At 34.8% G+C, this 18,028-nt stretch overlaps 1 protein-coding gene across 1 annotated transcript in view; it reads left to right on the top strand.

The window, feature by feature from the left end:
- LOC136032578 (TBC1 domain family member 30-like) overlaps positions 1-18,028 on the top strand; it is a 223,975-nt gene that overhangs the window by 71,395 nt on the left and 134,552 nt on the right. Inside the window, exons 7-8 of the mRNA XM_065712848.1 lie at positions 5,466-5,571; positions 12,019-12,221. Coding sequence (XP_065568920.1) covers positions 5,466-5,571; positions 12,019-12,221 — 309 coding nt within the window. The remainder of the gene's footprint in view (positions 1-5,465; positions 5,572-12,018; positions 12,222-18,028) is intronic.

The following is an 18,028-nucleotide window of genomic DNA, read 5'->3' as shown; positions in this document are numbered from 1 at the left end:
TCAAATAAAGCTAGATTATTTAAGAAGGAATAGCTATAGTTATGCCATAATGACATATCTCTAATTAGAATCCATATTATCAGAAATCATATTTTAATCTCAAATTTACCATCATTCACATCCTGCTAGAAGCGGAAGGTGCAACCTAGAAAAGGACGAACCACGGCCCATAAGAACCCCCCCCCCCCCAAAAAAAAAAAACAAAAAAAAAACTGGCAAGTGAGAAATTATTGTCATCCTAGCTGATACAAGAAAGGTAACTATCATTCCGATCAGTTATAAAAGTAACAACATATTTGGAAAATTAATTTAAGAGAATTTTGAAAAATAGCCTGAAACATCTCAAATTGGCGCCTGATCGAAAAAAAGTGCACCTTTGGCAGGCACGGATTTGGGATGTTTTGATTTGGGATGGGCGGCCGTGTTAAGAGGGAAAAGTTAGACATTGCCCCCCCCCCCCCATCTAGAATTTTGTTCAAAATAGGTGCGTTAAGGCCTGATTTACTATTGAAACGTAGCGCAAATGGAAGTCAAAATTAAGTGCTGCGATAGGTGTTATAAATCTTTGCGAATGATGGAACGCTAATGATGGTGGGGTTCCATCACGTGTGAAAAAGCCTATTTTGATCGAATTTGTCATGTTTTTTATTTTGAAAATTTTACCAGCCTTAATGTTTTATGTGCTGTAAAAGACATTAAAAAGTAATTATGGCACGATATGATCAAACTTAGGCAGGTAGATCCTAGTGGTCTCTTGGAAGAGAGCAAATAGGCCACAATAAGAGACGTCGTGATACCACCGATATGATAAAAAACACTAATTAAATAAATAGTGATTATATCGTGCAGTAATTATTTTTTTTATATAGTTTTACATCACAACATCACCGCCAAAAATCGACTACTAAGTTAAAAAGGTATAAGATCATGTTTCCAATTATATACAACATAGTTATAAAACACATTTTTCCACATAAGTTACAGTTTTCAGATATAACCTAAAGAAATAATATCTATCGGATTATATATTATAGTGCAACTCTAGCAAAAAAATTCATCGAATCTACTTATCTTTTGTCCCTGCATCTGAAAACCATTACAAATTGCAAAGCTTTAATATACAATATATTGCATAAATAGATTCCAACTTCTTATGAACACGATAGTGGTGGGGGTTTTTTTCGGATTTCGCTAAAATCCCAAAAATCTAAAGAAAGAAAATCTTTATCGAGTTCGTTAATGACAAATTCGGATTAAGGTGGTAGAAATAGGAAGGGCTTTTTCAAAAGCAGAAAATCTGCTATTGCTCCTTTAATTCAAGGGATACACCATCAATTTATATTTATTAAAATGCTTAATAGATTTGCCTAAAACTTATGCTTGGACACTTTTTTTTCATTGAACAATGTTTAAAGTCCGGGTGGCAAAAAAAAACTTCGGTAGAAGGGAGAAAAATATTTTTATTGGGCCAAAATTTAGGTTTTGAGCTATGGGGTTAAAGGAGGAAAAATATCTCAGCTTCGTTATTTATTAGTAAAAGTGGATCAAACTTGTCAACACGAATCAGTTAAATAAACCATACAATTTCTATTTGAAACTATTTTTTACAACTCCCTTAATACTCAACGAACCCATTTTGTTTTTTAAGCCAGCAAGAATCAGCTAAATGGTGTTAACCACTGTTGTTTAAAACAGTTGGGAAAACAAAGGGAAAAGAAAAGAGATTAGGGTAGGCACATGCTGAGATACGTCAAATTGGCGCGCCTGGGCTCCGCAGCATAAGTTAGCCACTGATATTTTTAAAATGTACTCCTTACTTAAAACAAAACTTTTTCCTACTTCAGCTCCTTATTTACCGCAATCAAATGGGTGAATTCAATATTGTTATTTTAAATCTAGGTCTTCACGTTGGCTAGACTGAAAGGGATTATTTGCAGTTTTGTCTCTCTGAATTTCCCAACAAATAGTTTAAATGTCAGAAGAATGATCCTGAAGCGTTAGAAACCTTGTAAGGTGAGAGTAAGTTTGGCCAGTTTTATTACTGAAAGACTTTTTATGACGAACATTTTTAGAAATAGCAGGTAGAGGCTGTTGCAGTGTAACTCACTCTCCAGATGTCAACCCTGTCCACAACTTGGTAACGCACTTTAAACTAGTGTAATTTAAAAATGCTTTTAGATATTATAGTATAAACTATCATGTGAGAGAAATAAACCATAGATAAATAGTAACTACTTGCTAAACAAAGCAGACATGAAACTTTAAAAATGCTGAAACTCACTCGTCCCATCGTCTATTCCTTCTTCGGAAGGAATAAACATACAGACAACTACGCTTCATTCTTTAATAATATAAATAAAATGCAACTTACCATGGCAAGCTTTCTCTAGCCAGATGTAAAACAAAACAAGATGCACAAACAATTAGCCACCGACAGACAATTTGAAGTTTTTTTTCTGTCTCCAAAAAGCACTGATAAGTAATACCAACCTTTGCATTCTTATTACGAGCCACAAACATGGTTGCCCCCCTGTATGGGAAAAAATCACTAGATTTTAATGATTTGTTGGTTGATTTAGTGATTCAGTAATCTAGTGATCTATGGGGTGATTTAGTGATTTTTTTGTTTAGGCAATATAAAGAATTACCAGGAATAGTGATAAATCACTAGGGGGTGGCAAACCTGGCCACAACACTGTTGCCGTTACCGTCCAACCTCCTTGTTCATGGTTTACCCTCCACTGGTTTTTTTCTCACTTCACAGAAATGGTTCAGTCTTGCGTTTATAATACTGACTGTGTGTGATGAAATTTGAAAACGATGGATATTTTGCAGTTCTTATTTTTTGAAAATAGATTCTTAGTACCCGATATTGTAATTTAGGAAGGAGTCTTAACAATTTCGAGGGAGGGGGATCACCCCTGTCGCCCCTTCTTTGAGTCCGTGCTTGACCTTTCAAAACACCATGGCCGGAAACCCTTTGAAGGAAACCTACAACATCCTGGCTTGAACAATAACGAAAGTCACTTTTTTAAATGGGAAGCACTGATACGTCTTCTTTTTTTCTCCTTATTTTTCTCTGCTACTAGTGGGGCATCAGAAAATAATAGAGCTGTGTAAGGGCTCATGTTAAAGGAAATTGCAACATCTAGTCACTTTTGTAATTGACAAGACATAATATTTGAAATAAAATCTATTTTTTGACGAAAAGCTGCATCGTTTTTTAAAAGAGGTAAATCATAAATCATATATGCATAATCCTAGGTTACAACGATAAATGACGTTACAGCAAAACTATATGATGAACCATGTTAATATCGGGTCCGTTCTTAACTACACACAGCTAAAAAAAAAACAACCTGAAGGCTTTTTCTGTTTGATATTCCTGATCAAGGTCGCCCAGATATTTCAATATATTAGAAAAAGAACACGTTTCAGGGGGTTCTTCGTCCCAAAGATTTTTTTTATATTCCTTTGTTCAAAAAGGGATAAGATAGCAAATACTTGTCGCTTTGCTTGGGCTTTAGTTCAGGCCTTCAGCCCCAGCAAATGACCTTTTTACGATTAGAGGATTTTTTACATTGAGGGAAGGTGATGAACGAAGAACTCATTACTGTAAAGAACGGCTTGGATAGGAATGATAGTCTTAGTTTAAGAATTACTGCAAATCTTAATTTCAAATTAAACGTATAAATTGATGCAGTGATTCATTTCAAACTTAATATAAGGGAAATGTTCAACACATATTATTGTTTTTTATTCCTTCAAGTTCCTAATATTTTTAGCTTTTTTATCTACACAGGCGGAAAAGTCACAATATATTTTTCTTTGTTAATTACAGCCCTGCCTTTTGACTGATTTTCTCATTTTCTCTTATCATTTTCTTTGGAATATTTTCTTACTAGGATTGACATATCTCTTTTCCTTCAATTAAAATTGAATGTAATAGTTGACATCCAGAGGTTATTTTTAAAGTGGAAACATTTCAATGTCTTCTTTTCCTAGTCAACCAATGGTTTCTTATTTCGAAAACTAGCTTCTCATAAAGAAACCATTCCATTTTCCTTTTGAGGGAATCGTTTTTTTGTATTAAAAATTTGTACAAAACTATTGAAGTAAAATTGTTTTAGAAAGAGACAAGTCACTTCCTCGTCTGGTTCACAAAGGTACACATGAGTCCTCCCCTCGACAAACCACCTCACTTTTGTGTTACTCGTCTAAGACTAGTCAATAAAAATGAAAACTTTATCGCTCATTTAGCCGAAGCCCAAGATGTATAAAAACAAAGCTTTTGTTTATCAACCAGATTTGCTTGAACGGAGATATCTTTGGCTATTTACGATTATATACAATGTACTTACAATGTACTTAATGCTCTAAAATAATTTAAGTGGTACAACTTCCTACTGAAATATTTAGTATTTAGCTACAGTAAAAACAATTAAAACGGTGCCTCATCTCCCCAAAGCCCCAAATTCCTGTTATTTTTCTTTTACACATAATTATTTACATACTTATACTTTTTCTCTTATGCTTTATATATATATCTTCTTTTCCACATCCGTAAATTTAAAGTGGAGACGGAAGAAAACCAAGAGTTGCCTTTTGTAGAATACTGGTCAGACATTTTTGTCAAGTTAACCCTGTCTCGTTGAATAGTTATTTTCCTAATTAATTATATATGATAGAGTAACGATAGAGTTTCAAAAATGGTTGCTTTAAGGCCGTATACTGAGCAGTAAAAGAACAACTTCCTCATTGACAACCCAACTACATAGGATACAATTTCTACTTCTGCTATTTAAAGAGACTAAAAATGAAAAGATAGTAGTATTTATCCATAGAAGAGTAGCATCTAACTCCAAGTAGTGAACTGTTACCTGTGACAAGCACAAATCGCATGTAAAAGCAGAAAGCCATACATTCGGACCCTTTGAAAATTCTCTTTTTCGGACTTGTAAATTTGTCTAGCTTTTATTCTAAGAAATTTTATAGTTATGGAGCCAGAAAATCCTCGCCCAGTTTTTCGGACTTTTGCATTTCTGTGTAACTTCAATTTTATATAACTTCCTACTATTATTGGTAGAACATATTCAGATGATCATGTCTGAAACAAACTCATTTCCTATGGTACAAGAAAAATAAGAAAAAAATGCAGGGCAAAACTGAAATCCCGGTCCTGCAACACGTTGTGACAAGCAATGTGTGTAAAACCTCACAACTACTAAACGGCAATATTTTTTAAATATAGAGGTTTTCAGTAACACGAAGGCTAAGCTTTAATTTAAAAGTGTGGGACTGAAGGGATGCCATTTCTCACGTACTTAGAATACTAGATTTTCATTTTCAGTTTTTTAAGTGGTTCTTTACCTTTGTGTGAATAAAGCTATTGTCATTTATTATTTGATTGCAAATACAGCCGCAAACTTTGGTAACATAGTATGTTACCTAGTCATCTTTTCTAGTCGTATTCTAGCAGTACAAAGTGCAGACGAATTTTACTGCATAATGGGTGTTTTGGCTCGAGAAATGGCCGAGTTTAGCTCCTCCGACACAAATGATCTATTAAAGGTAAGAAGCTAAAATATTTCAATGTGAAATTTTTAAACATTAGGTAAATTGAGGAGCCTGGGTTTTCAAGCTACAACATAGTTTATGTTTAATAGTATTATTTTAATACACATCTTGTAATAAAAAATCCCCAAGAAATATTGACACAAAAATATTAACCATTATTTGAATACAAAAGAACAAGAATTTATAATCATAAAGTCACGTTTTCGAAAATTCTCTCTTTCCCTTTTGTTTCAGCAGTGCTATCAAGCTACTGAAAAATTGTAGAGGGATGGTTAATGGTCCAGAAAGCTAATGCTCGTGTATTCATGAATGTTAAAAGAAAATTTTTCGTCGCTCTAGAGGCTGCAAATGACACAAGAAATAACATTTTGTGGTGCTATTTCTATAGTACAGAACGTCAGAAAACATAAAAACTACGCAATTGAGATCATCATAGTTGGAAACCTTGGAAGGTTTATAGTCTCTCGTCGCAGTTGCATCAGTACCAGCAGCTTAGTCAAGAGTAAACCACGGTCTTTACTAGCTGAAATCTTAAAAGGCATTTTCAAAGAAGCATCTGGTGAAAATCCTCTCAGTTTCGCTAATTCCTTTGAAATTTTTTTATAGAACTGTTTACTCCACGACAAAATTACTTGATTTGCTCAATGTCATTTTGAAGTCTTGCCTCCCTCTAAGTAATGACTAAATGATATTTAAGTCATCTGGAAAAATGCATATCGCTTACAAATCTTGATTTTTGACAGCAGGTATGATTGTGCAATGTTAGCGGTAACGTTACCAATTGTATGTAAGAAAAAAATTAAGATGTAGGTATTATCGATAGTGTCAAATAAGGTGACGGTTGAAATTTTCTTAGTAACGCGTCTTTGCAGCGGAAAATGCTGACCTTGCTAGTTACAGAATTCGTAAATCTAATATTTATTCTAACGTATATTTCTTACTTTTGGGATTATAAACAGTAGATATGCCCTGATAACAGCGACTGTCCTGTCTTTTTAATAAGTTGCTTGCAGTTGTTACTAGGCACAGGCACTAAGACCAGTTTCTATCGAAATTTAAATCCTTTTTTATAGCTCAACAAATCCGAGCCTGCCCTTAGGGATACACTTCTCATCAAGTTAGTCTTATTAATCCCTCACTTTTGAAGCATTTGTTATCGGTAGATGTTTTTGTGGGTTGAATATCCATTATCATAGTTCAGTTGATGTTACAAGGCCCCGTCTGAGGTATTTGTAGGCATACAGAAACTGAAATCCTTGCTAGGGAGTTCCAGGTACGACGACGCCCTACTGGCCGCTGTTTTGTTGGTACTCCTACGTGAGGCATTTCTGGCAACTCTTACTAGGCATAGGCATTACGACTCGGTCCTACAGGAATTTAAATCCTTTGTTATAGTTTAATTGATACGACCGCTTCCCTTATAGAAATTCTAATGGATATATTGATTGTCCGTGTGTGACCTTGACTGAATGGATACAAGCATGAATATTAGACATATTTTTAACAGTGGTTTACAGAGATAATAGTCCAAATATAGCATATCTTCAGTTTTTATTTGAAAAACTACATTTTATTATTGAAATGAGCGGTTCTACACTATTGAAAATTGATGGAGTGGATAGCAACGATATGAGGACAAAAGTCCCCAACGCTGCAGTAGAAATCGCAGGGGTTTGCCGATTAATTTTTAGTGGGATGAAATGTTGGTTAGATACGGGATATCATTGAGCAAATTCAAAGTGAAAGAAAAGTTATGTTTTGCAGCAATGTTGTGGACAGTCTAAATCTAAAAGTCGGAGCAATTGGACTGAAGTCGTGAATAGAATCGTAAAGCTGTGATTCATTGCTATGTGAAATTGCGTTCCCGCCTATGGTGTTGTAGTACGATCTACGCTTTGGAGCGCGGGCTCGGGGGACGTGCCAAGTTCAGAGCTCTGTACCAAAAGCTTCTCATGGGCAAGATAAGGAGTTTTCGTAACTTTATTGGTATCTAAGCTGTGGTGTCTATATAGGCTGTGGTAACACCTCACATCGTACCCCTATATTTAATGTTTAAGACCGGGTAACGTAGCTCCAGGTCCATAACAATCAACAACTTCCGACAATCAACATAATCGTCGGAACGTTGTATTGATCTGGGTGGACCTGTGAGCAGGGTTGTACCCGATGAAAAAATAAATCACTAGATCCTTGAAAAAATAATCACAAAATCAGTCAAAAAAATTAGATCCGTTGATCTTCCAAACCATAATTTTATGTATGAAGAAGCAAAATTAATCAATAATCGGATTGGGCTATTACAAAGTTTTTGTGAAATTAAAGAAATAAAATAAAAAAATAATACGCATAATGGAGTTAGTACAAATAGAAGCAGATGTCAATATCGATTAGATAATTTATAATAGTTGAAAAAGAAAAACAGCCTTAAACTTTAAATACCTTTAATAATAACAATTAAAAGAAATTTTTTGAAAAATAAGTTTGTTTTTAATAAAAATAGAGATCGTGTTAAACTTAAGATGAGCAGAAATAATTCCTATAATAATTCAAACTCAAAACGACCACAGATTACTGTTAAAGATTAAAGAATGAAACCCAAAACGAACAGAAATTAAATAAAAAATCATAGCGAAAAAAAATATAGCGAAATCACAGCTACTAATATAAATGAATAAATAAGTATTAAAACGAGTAAAATTTAAATATGGAAATCAAGCTTATAACGAACAAAAATCTTCTACTATTAAAGTTTTACTCGTTTTAAAATAATTTATTAGCGTAAATTAGTGCCTGTTGTATGTTTGTTTGCTACGATTGTACCCTCAGCCGCACCTTAGATATTGATTATACGTCCTTCTGACAACAAGCACGCACGTAGTGTGTTTTATTGTTTTAAGTACCCCTCTCCAAAGCTTGAGGGGGAGGGGGTCAATGTCATTGCGTAGACATAGTTATTTGAACTTTAGACTATTTTGAACAAGGTGTCTTCTTCAAAATTTGATATTTTTTTTTAGAAGGAATTGTAATTAAAAGATTTGGAAGGGAGCTGGTGACCCTCCAGTGACGTTTCTATATACCGCTCCAACAGGCCCTGAAAGTTTCAGCTCAATACCCTCAGCCGCTCTCAAAATATTGAAGTTCCACCGTGTTGATAAACTAGATGCACATATTGTCTATTGATTTTGGGAGGAAAGGGTATAAGGGGGAGGGATGATTGCTCTGCAATCACTTTAAATTCTTAAAAAGGGAACTAGAACTTTTAATTTCCAAAAAAAAGCCTCCTGTGAAGTTTGTACGACCACCCCTTTTATAAAAAATAAACCTTGTATGTCCCAGGGCATTACTTACAACCCTTGCTCCAGGCTCTAGGGTTGTGTCGACTCCAAAGGCATTGTTATGCGATGTTCGGACTATTTTGAACAAAATATATTTCTCCAATTTTCAATTGGGTACATTTGTGGAAAAGGGTGCAGGGGAGCTAGTTGCCTTCCAATGACTTTTGACTCTTAAAAAAGGAACTAGAACTTTCAATTCCAACCAAATGAGCTTCTTCCAAAGTTTGTATGACCACCCCTTCCATGAAAACCTTATATGCAGGGGTTGTGTTAACCCCAGAGGCATTGTCAAAAGATCTTTGGACTATTTTGAAAAAATAGCTATTCCAAAATTTTAATCGAATGAATCAGGAGAAAAGAAGCTTTGAAGGGAGGGGGGATAGTTACGCTCTAATCACTTTCTTGCATGTGAATGATTGGGTTTGTGCAAATGAGAATATCCTTTTGTCATTCTTTTCGCATTTTAGTATAGCATTTGAGATTTTTCTTTGTTTTTTCATGTTTTGCTAAGCTAATTTTTGTTGTTTTTTTACGTTCATAAAGGCTTTCAAATCTGAAGCCAAAATATTTGGACTTTCATCATTATTTTTGTGTTGAAACGTATCTTTTAATTTTTAACTGTCTTAACAAATTATACCCATTATTGGTAGATTTTCGTTTAAGTTGAATATAGAAATGATGGTAATAACATGTTGACGTATTGAGGAAAGGGTGATTTTTCAACTAAACACAAGGGAAAACTTTAAAATGGGGTTAGCCCAATGTTTACAATATTTAAGCTGCTAAATGTCGAAATTGTAACTGAAATTTCAAAAAAATGCTATTAAACTAAAATCACAAAAAAATCATTTAGACTAATCTTTTTATGCAAATTGGTTAAGCAATACTATTTTATGCAAATGATACGTACAAATTTTGCCCCCCCCCAAGCTCTCTAATTTATCAACCATGGATTCTGAAACCAAACAAAAAGAATATTTTTAGCTTTTAAGTGGCTGTCAGTAAAGTTTGCACTGGAGTGTCCCTTTTGATTTCGATAATTAGCTTCCTGGATGATTTATTGGCTTAAATCTACGCTTCACTCACTACATCATAAAAAAAAACACTAGATTTGGGAAAAAATCCCTAGCTTCAGAATTAAAATCCCTAAGAATCACCAGCCAAGAAAAAGTCACTAGGTAATGTAAAAAATCACTAGATGTAGGGATATATCACAAGAGGTGGCAACCCTGTCCGTGAGCCTATAGCATAGGATTTAAATTTCTGTATGCGCAGTAACAACTGCCATTACCTCAGGTAGGACCCTGTAGTACCAATTTAGCTATAGCAGTGGGTATTCAACCGACAAAAAAAATATTATGCCAATAACCATTGCTTCAAAAGTGAGGAGTTACTAAGACTAATTTCAGATCCCAATGGGCAGGCTCAGATTTGTTGAGCTATGACAAAGGTTCTAACAAAGATTCTTTTTTTAAGTTTTTTAGTATGTTTTTAAAACCTAAAACCAAGAAAAGTGAATGTATAAACAAGACAAAACAACAGAAAATTTGGTAAGTTAATAAAACAAGTTAAGAAAGTGAACTTTGTCTGATAAATATAGTTTGTAAAGAGCAAAGTTGAACCTTCAGACTAACAAAATTATTGCTTCGCGGTTTGTGCAATATATATCTGCTATACAGGCTGAAATGAACTAACCCATAATACTCTCATATATTTGCAGAATTTCGTCCAACTAGCGCTTCACTGAAAACTGAGCTTGCTCGAGTTTTTTTTTTACTACTTGAGGATTTTTCTGCTACTAGTCCTGTTTGTTGGGTTCTCATGAAGACGTTATGTTTTAGTGAAGACACTCGAAGAACATACAAAACCGACACATAAAAACAAGATTCTGAACAGGATAGCTTAGAATAGTAGTTAAATAGTAGTCTGTTTATTTCTCCAGTATTACAAACATATGTTGCATATACTGTGAAGCAATGATTTTTGTCTCTTTTGTATTTGAGCTTTGCTTCCATCAAGAATACTTTATTTATTAAATTATTCCCTGGGAGTTTCATCTGAAGCCCTTGGTTGATCCTAAGATATTGCATATGCGCCCTTTTGACAACTTGGATTCGCTTAGCGTATTTTGATTTAGTTCACTATCCTCTTCAACATATATAGAAAGTTTCCACCTAATACTCTGGGCGGTCTCTTAGATATTGCACAAGCCTTTTTCTATTATAAAACATATGTCAAAATAACTACTTATTTACCTTATTTATGGCCACGTACCCCAAGGCCACTGGGGGTCATGTCATTCCCGAAGACATATTCATTGGATCTTTCGACACTTTTGAATGCATTGGCTATCTCTAAATTTTGATAGGTTTTGGGGACTATACTGGCAACCAGGCAACAACAAAAGGCATGGAAGGGGGTGGGTGTCATCAAATGACTTTTAACTTAAAAAAGGGCAGTAGATCTATCAATATCGAATCGAATGTGCCTCCTTTGAAGTTTCTACTTCCATCTTTACCATGTGGCTCTGGGGAAGAAAAATAAAGCCCTTTTCTATTATAAAACATATGCCAAAACAACTACTTATTCGCCTTATTCATGGCCGCGTACCCCAAGGCCACTGGGGTCACGTCATCCCCGAAGAAATATTCATTGGATCTTTCGACACTTTGGAACCTATTGGTTATCTCTAAATTTTGATAGGTTTTGGAGGCTATACTGGCAACCAGGCAGCAACAACAGGCATGGGGGGGGGGTGGTTGCCATCAAATCAGTTTTAACTTTAAAAAATGCCGTAGATCTATCAATATCCAATCGAATGTGCCTCCTTTGAAGTTTCTACTACCACCCTTACCATATAAAGTAGCTCTAGAGAAGAAAAATAAAGAGCTTATTACAAGCTTAATGACTCTTTAGCACATTCAACCTTTCTATTCAATGAATTTGTGAGGACACACGTAAAAGCATAAAGTGAAAGCTTTGAACTTGGCAAACAGCAGCAACACACCCCGAAATATAAATGAATTAAGATCAACATTATAATATTTAGTAACGTCATCTTTGTAGCAGTGAGTATGATTTAAACATATTTCTTTCTTTTTTTTAGACAATCGTAGAAGTAGCTCCGTTTCCATTTCCCGGACTGCACGAACTAAGAGAAAAGTATACTTACAGCCTTACCCCATGGAGTCAGAGTGTTGTTTCAGTGGCCAAAAAAGGACTCCGCCTTATCTATAGTGACGACGATGATAGCGACTCTGAAATAAAAGAGATGACAGTTGCTACTGCTTTTGGGCTAGGAAACATGAAGTAAGTCAGCCTAGTAGAAATTATTTTGCATCAATTAAACCATATCTATGAGCAGGAGAAAATATTCGGGATCTCATTCACTAAGAATTCTGCTAAAGAGAAGTTCCCTGCTAGGTAGCCTCAAAGCCTAGAGAAATGAGTAAAAAATATAGATTTTTGTAGTACCTTCAACTACACTATGCAACTGGCAGCCACAGCATTTACACAAGAGGTGGTTTTCGGCGCCAATCCTTTACAGAAAGTGGCAGTCATCATAGTTTAAACTTCGTAAGCTTTTAAGCATCAAAGGTTGATTTAACTTAGAGAAGAACCCGGGATAGTTTCCCTGAATATCTTTTCGCCAGGACTATGTTTTAAAGCATGTCGAAAGAGAGAATTTACCTGTATACCCAATAACCCATTTAAGTGTACCTGCTGTCATGCTCTCTACGTAATTTAACTTCTGGAAATTCCCTTAAATTAGTTTTCAAAGAAACTTTTTACTATATAGACTAATCTAGTCAGTATTCATATTCAGCATTCCTGGATATAAAAAGCAAATGGCAATTTTTTCGCCAGCCACTTTGAGTCGCCCTTTACTCTACTGCAACTATCTTAGCAGCCTAAGCTTATACTCCCTTCATAGGGTTTATTGATCCTGTCTGCAGACTACGTCATGCATTACACACAACAAAATGAGCATGTAATCACAAAAGCACGTAGATATAGCACTTTTCCTTTAAAGTGAACCCTTAAACATCTCTCTATGACGTTCCAGTGGCTTGCTAGCGATGGGGAAAGGAAAAAAAACACATCAGTTCTACACATGCAATAAACTATTTTCCTAGTTGTTCAAGCCAGGAAACTGTAAGTCTCTCGTACAAGGTTGTCGTCCATGGCAATTCCGACACGTACTTTTTGTTTCGATTTGACGTCATTTTTAGGGGTTTTATGCTATTTAATAATGTTTTACCATCTAGACTAACTGTGATAATAGTTACCATTCCTGAATCAGCTACAAATGACATTTTTTCCCCACTAGCCAGGTTTTATTAAAACACGTATTTTTTAATTTTGGTTACTATGTACCTCTATTCGTTCTTAACTAGATTATAGCTACCACCGGTGGTGCTATCTAAGGTGTTGGGATTACTAAGCCGTATTCAAAATTAGCAAGGTGCATGTTGAATTACTAATTCCAATGAGTACCGACCTGTTAGGGAAGTACTAATTCTATCGAGAACCTACAAATTCAATAAAGTCAAAATGTACTCTAGATAAAGTAGGCTTAGGGTAGACTAAGAAAATCCCAGTAGTTTAAAAAGAATTCGTCGACTGCAAAATATTAGGCCTAGTGATGACGGTATTCTACTTTCTTTGCCCTTCATTGCTTTTCAAAGTACCAGGATTTTTCATAGAATGTAACCGTATTAAACCAGAAGAATTATTCGAGAAAAAACTCATTTGAATAGAAGTGGAGAACTCCAGTGCCCTTTTTAAGCAGCATAAGATATTTCACCACTGTGAAGTGACGATTTTTGTCATTTATTTGTACAATAAGAAAGAGCTTCTGTTTGGCTCTCCCCTTGAAATGAATTAAGGCCTATTTATGGTAAAGTCTATGCTCAATGATTACAAAAATCAGTTGGGTATCTCCCCTTTGGGCATAATCCCTTGGCTTCGACCAATGCAGGAGGTCTTTTGGCTTTTCTAGTGACAATTTTTTTCAGCAGATAATAATTTACCTGAATATCTCCATTTTCTTCTTCCATTTCAGGCTACGGCCCAACATAAACTGTCCCCGTATTCAAGAAGATAGGATTTAATATTTTCATTTAATACAAAAACCACCAACAAAATATCAGCTGTGAAACATAGGTTTAGATTACCAAACGTTCAATCATCAAAGAAAATTAAGACTTCTAAAAGAAATATCTTTCATTAGGATCTCTTGATAATCAAATCATTCCATATTTGACTGAAAAAACAGTATACTGATGTTTTGGAATATATATTCATGTTTATTGACATGTATGTTTTGCTTATACTTATATTTGACCTTGTCCTTACGTTTACTCATACTATGTTTAATTTTTTTGCTTATATTTTTATTTTTTTCAATTACTATTTTTGTAATTTTTGCTTTAACTAGTTTAATTTTCGTTAATTTCGACAGGAGAAAGGGTATGCTGATACTTTGGAATATTTCCTTGACATAATGAATATTATTTAACAAAGCAAAGGAAAACGAGACAATAAGAGAGAAAAAAACTTTTTTCTTGCCTTTAGAGAAAGGCAAAATTTAGATTCAAAATATGTAGAAATTTCCCTAAAACTTTCTTGTATGTTGCAACAGACCAAAAGCCTTATTTAAAACACAAAATATATGAAACTCGTGTCCTAAAGGGAACAATGATATAAATAACATCATTCTTAAATAATCTATTACCATAAGCAGGGAAGTGGGATGCCACCTCCCCAGGTTTGGTATAAAACCATGCCCTGGAAAAATTTTAAACTATAGATTTTTTTTTCCGATTTCAACCTCCCTCTCCCAGTGACATTATACATTGATAAAAGTATCAACATCAGTATTCCTTTAGTACTAATTTAGGACGGATTTTGTTTTAAAAAAGTTCTTATAAGCTTGTTTTTGTTCTTTTTTGTATTTGTTTATTATGTACATGAGTAACATAATTATATTAGATATCTTGCTATTGGTAAATTTAGAGACAAATTTATTTTAGCCATTTATTTAAGACAGTGCATGGCACCTACTATAAATCTTGGCTGAGATTTGTTTGCTAAACTTGAACATTCAGCACAAATAGGTTGTCATTGGCAATTCAAAGCTTAACGTTGAATGTACTGTAGACAATTAAGTATAGGTCCTTGATCACAGCATTTGCATCTTTATTTCAATCTTTTGGTGTGATTGGTGTTTATCTTGAGCATTTGAAGAAAATGTTTCTGACAAAAATAGGTCATTTTTTTGCCAGTCGGAATTACTAAGCCACATTTACATAACCTACTAATATCTTGATGAGGATCGAAGGAAACCAAAGGTAAATTTTAGTATAAAATTTTTTGTTTTATGGTTGGTCTTAATACCTCAAGCATAAAAATCGTCTTTCCGAAATAAAATTTGAAGATCATATAGAATCCTATAGAACAGTATCTCGCTGCTGAAGAATTCCAGCAAAGATCAGTTAAAGTTTCTGGACTTAAATTTGTAGATTATCACTAGAATATTATCTGGAAGGAAGCTCACGTATTACTGGAAGCACATTACTTTGTTTGTTTCTTTTTTTCTTACCGAGGGTACGGGTACTTTTATGTTTTTTTCTTTGGGCGCTCTGGAAAACATTCTACACGCATTTTGGGGAATAACTGGTTGTGGATAACTGATTCTATATGATCTTCAAATTTTATTTCGGAAAGACGATAACAGGGATAACTGGCTTGTGGCGGCCAAGCGTTCATAGCGACGTCGCTTTTTGATCCTTCGATGTCGGCTCTTCCTATCATTGCGAAGCAGTATTCGCCAAGTGTAGGATTGTTCACCCACCTACAGGGAACGTGAGCTGGGTTTAGACCGGAAGTCTCCTCTCACCAAAAATATTTTGTTCATTCTTGAATGCTATTTCACGAAGATCTAATTCTTAATAACAAAAACGCCTATCACTCACAGGAGAAGCCTTGTGCTATTTCTTAGCTGAAACATGGTTGAAGCGGCAGCTGCAAACTGGCAGAGAATTTAATAAAGAACGAAACACAGGAAATCAGGCACTGGAGTCATTTAAATATGACGCCAGATGACAGAGTAGCAACTTGCCAAAACATGTGTAATATACCTTGTATATGAAGATGCAGTTTCGTCAAAATTGCACTCGTTTTTAATAATATCATTGGTTTCTTACAAAAGGCTCGTAAATATAGCAATTTCCTTTCCAATAAGTGCTAAAAACATCTTTTTATGATGCTTCAGTGCCCCACTAGCAGCGAAAAAAAAAGAAAAGAAAGAAAGAGGAGACACATCACTGCCTCCAAGGTAAAAAGTGATTTTCCTTGTTGCTCAAGATGGGAGATGGAACTCTCTTAGATGGGTTTTCAGCTATGATAATTCCAATGGTTCTATTTTCATTTTTGTCGCCATCGTTTTGTGGGTTTCAGGCTATTATTTGAATTTCCTTCAAGTTTGTTTTCGCACCGAACCTTTATCATTATCAAACAGTTCGTGGTAACGACCTGTAGTAAGGAGCGACCCGGCTCAATAGTAAACGAAACTCTTAATAACGGAATTTTGATGCTAAAATATACATCAAAAGAATTGGATTTTCATGCTGATTTTAAATATATAAGTTTCATCAAATTTGGTCTTTGTCATCAAAAGTTACGAGCCTGAGAAAATTTGTCTTATTTTAGAAAATACGAGAAACACCCCCTAAAAGTCACAGAATCTTAACGAAAATCACACCATCGCATTCAGCGTATCAGAGAACCCTATTGCTAAATTTTCAAGCTCCTATCTACAAAATGTGGAATTTCGTATTTTTTTGCCAGAAGACAAATCACGGGTGCGTGTTTATTTGTTTGTTTGTTTTTTTGTTTTTTTTCCCGAGGTCATCGTATCGACCAAGTGGTCCTAGAATTTTGCAAGAGAGCTCATTCTAACGGAAATGAAAAGTTCTAGTGCCCTTTTTAAGTGACCAAAAAAATTGGAGGGCTTCTAGGCCCCCTCCCACGCTCATTTTTTCTCCAAAGTCAACAGATCAAAATTTTGAGATAGCCATTTTGTTTCGCATAGTCAAAAACCGTAACTATGTCTTTGGGAGTGACTTACTCCCCCACAGTCCCTGGGGGAGGGGCTGCAAGTTACAAACTTCGACCAGTGTTTACATATAATAATGGTTATTGGGAAGTGTACAGTCGTTTTCAGGGGATTTTTTTTTGGTTTTAGGGGGATGGGGTTGAGGGGAGGGGGCTATGTGGGAGGATCTTTCCTTGGAGAAATATATCATGGTGGAACAGAAATTCAATTAAAAGGGCGCAGGATTTTCAAAAATTACTATAAAAAAAAAAACAATGAAAAAATAAACATGGAAAAATTCTTTCAATTGAAAGTAAGGAGTACCATTGAAACTTAAAACGAACAGAGATTATTACGCATATGAGGGGTTCTAAAAATACTTTAGCATAAAGAGCGAGGTATTTAGGAGGAGATAAATACCTCGCTCTTTATGCTATAGTATTTTTAGTAATTTCAACTATTTATTCTATGGCCTTTCTGATTCAGGGGTCATTCTTAAAGAATCGGCACAAAACTTACGATTTAGTGTAAAGAGCGAGGTATTAACGAGGGTACAAACCCCCTCATATACATAATAAAAATTTAAGAATATAAAAGTTTGTTACGTAAGTTAATTCTTAAGTTACGTATATTTTTTACTAATAAAAAAATTCGTTAAAAATTAAAATTTATAGTTGCCTTTTTGTGTAACCGAAAAATTGCATGGCAACTAGGCCTCCTTCCCCATCCCATATTTCTCAAAATCGTCTGATCAGAACTAAGAGAAAGCCATTTAGCCAAAAAAGGAATTAAAATGTAAATTTCATTTTAATAATTTATGTGTGGAGAGCCAAAATCAAACATGCATTAATTCAAAAACATTCAGAAATTACATAAAAAAACTAGTTTTTCTAACTGAAAGTAAGGAGCGACATTAAAACTTAAAACGAACCGAAATTACTCCGTATATGAAATGGGTTGTCCCCTCCGCAATCCTTCGCTCTTTACGCTAAAGTTTGACTCTTTACCACAATTCTGC

This window comes from Artemia franciscana, chromosome 11 (assembly GCF_032884065.1).
Source record: "Artemia franciscana chromosome 11, ASM3288406v1, whole genome shotgun sequence".
Taxonomy (NCBI): Eukaryota; Metazoa; Arthropoda; class Branchiopoda; order Anostraca; family Artemiidae; genus Artemia; species Artemia franciscana.
This window is presented reverse-complemented; position numbering and strand designations above follow the sequence as displayed.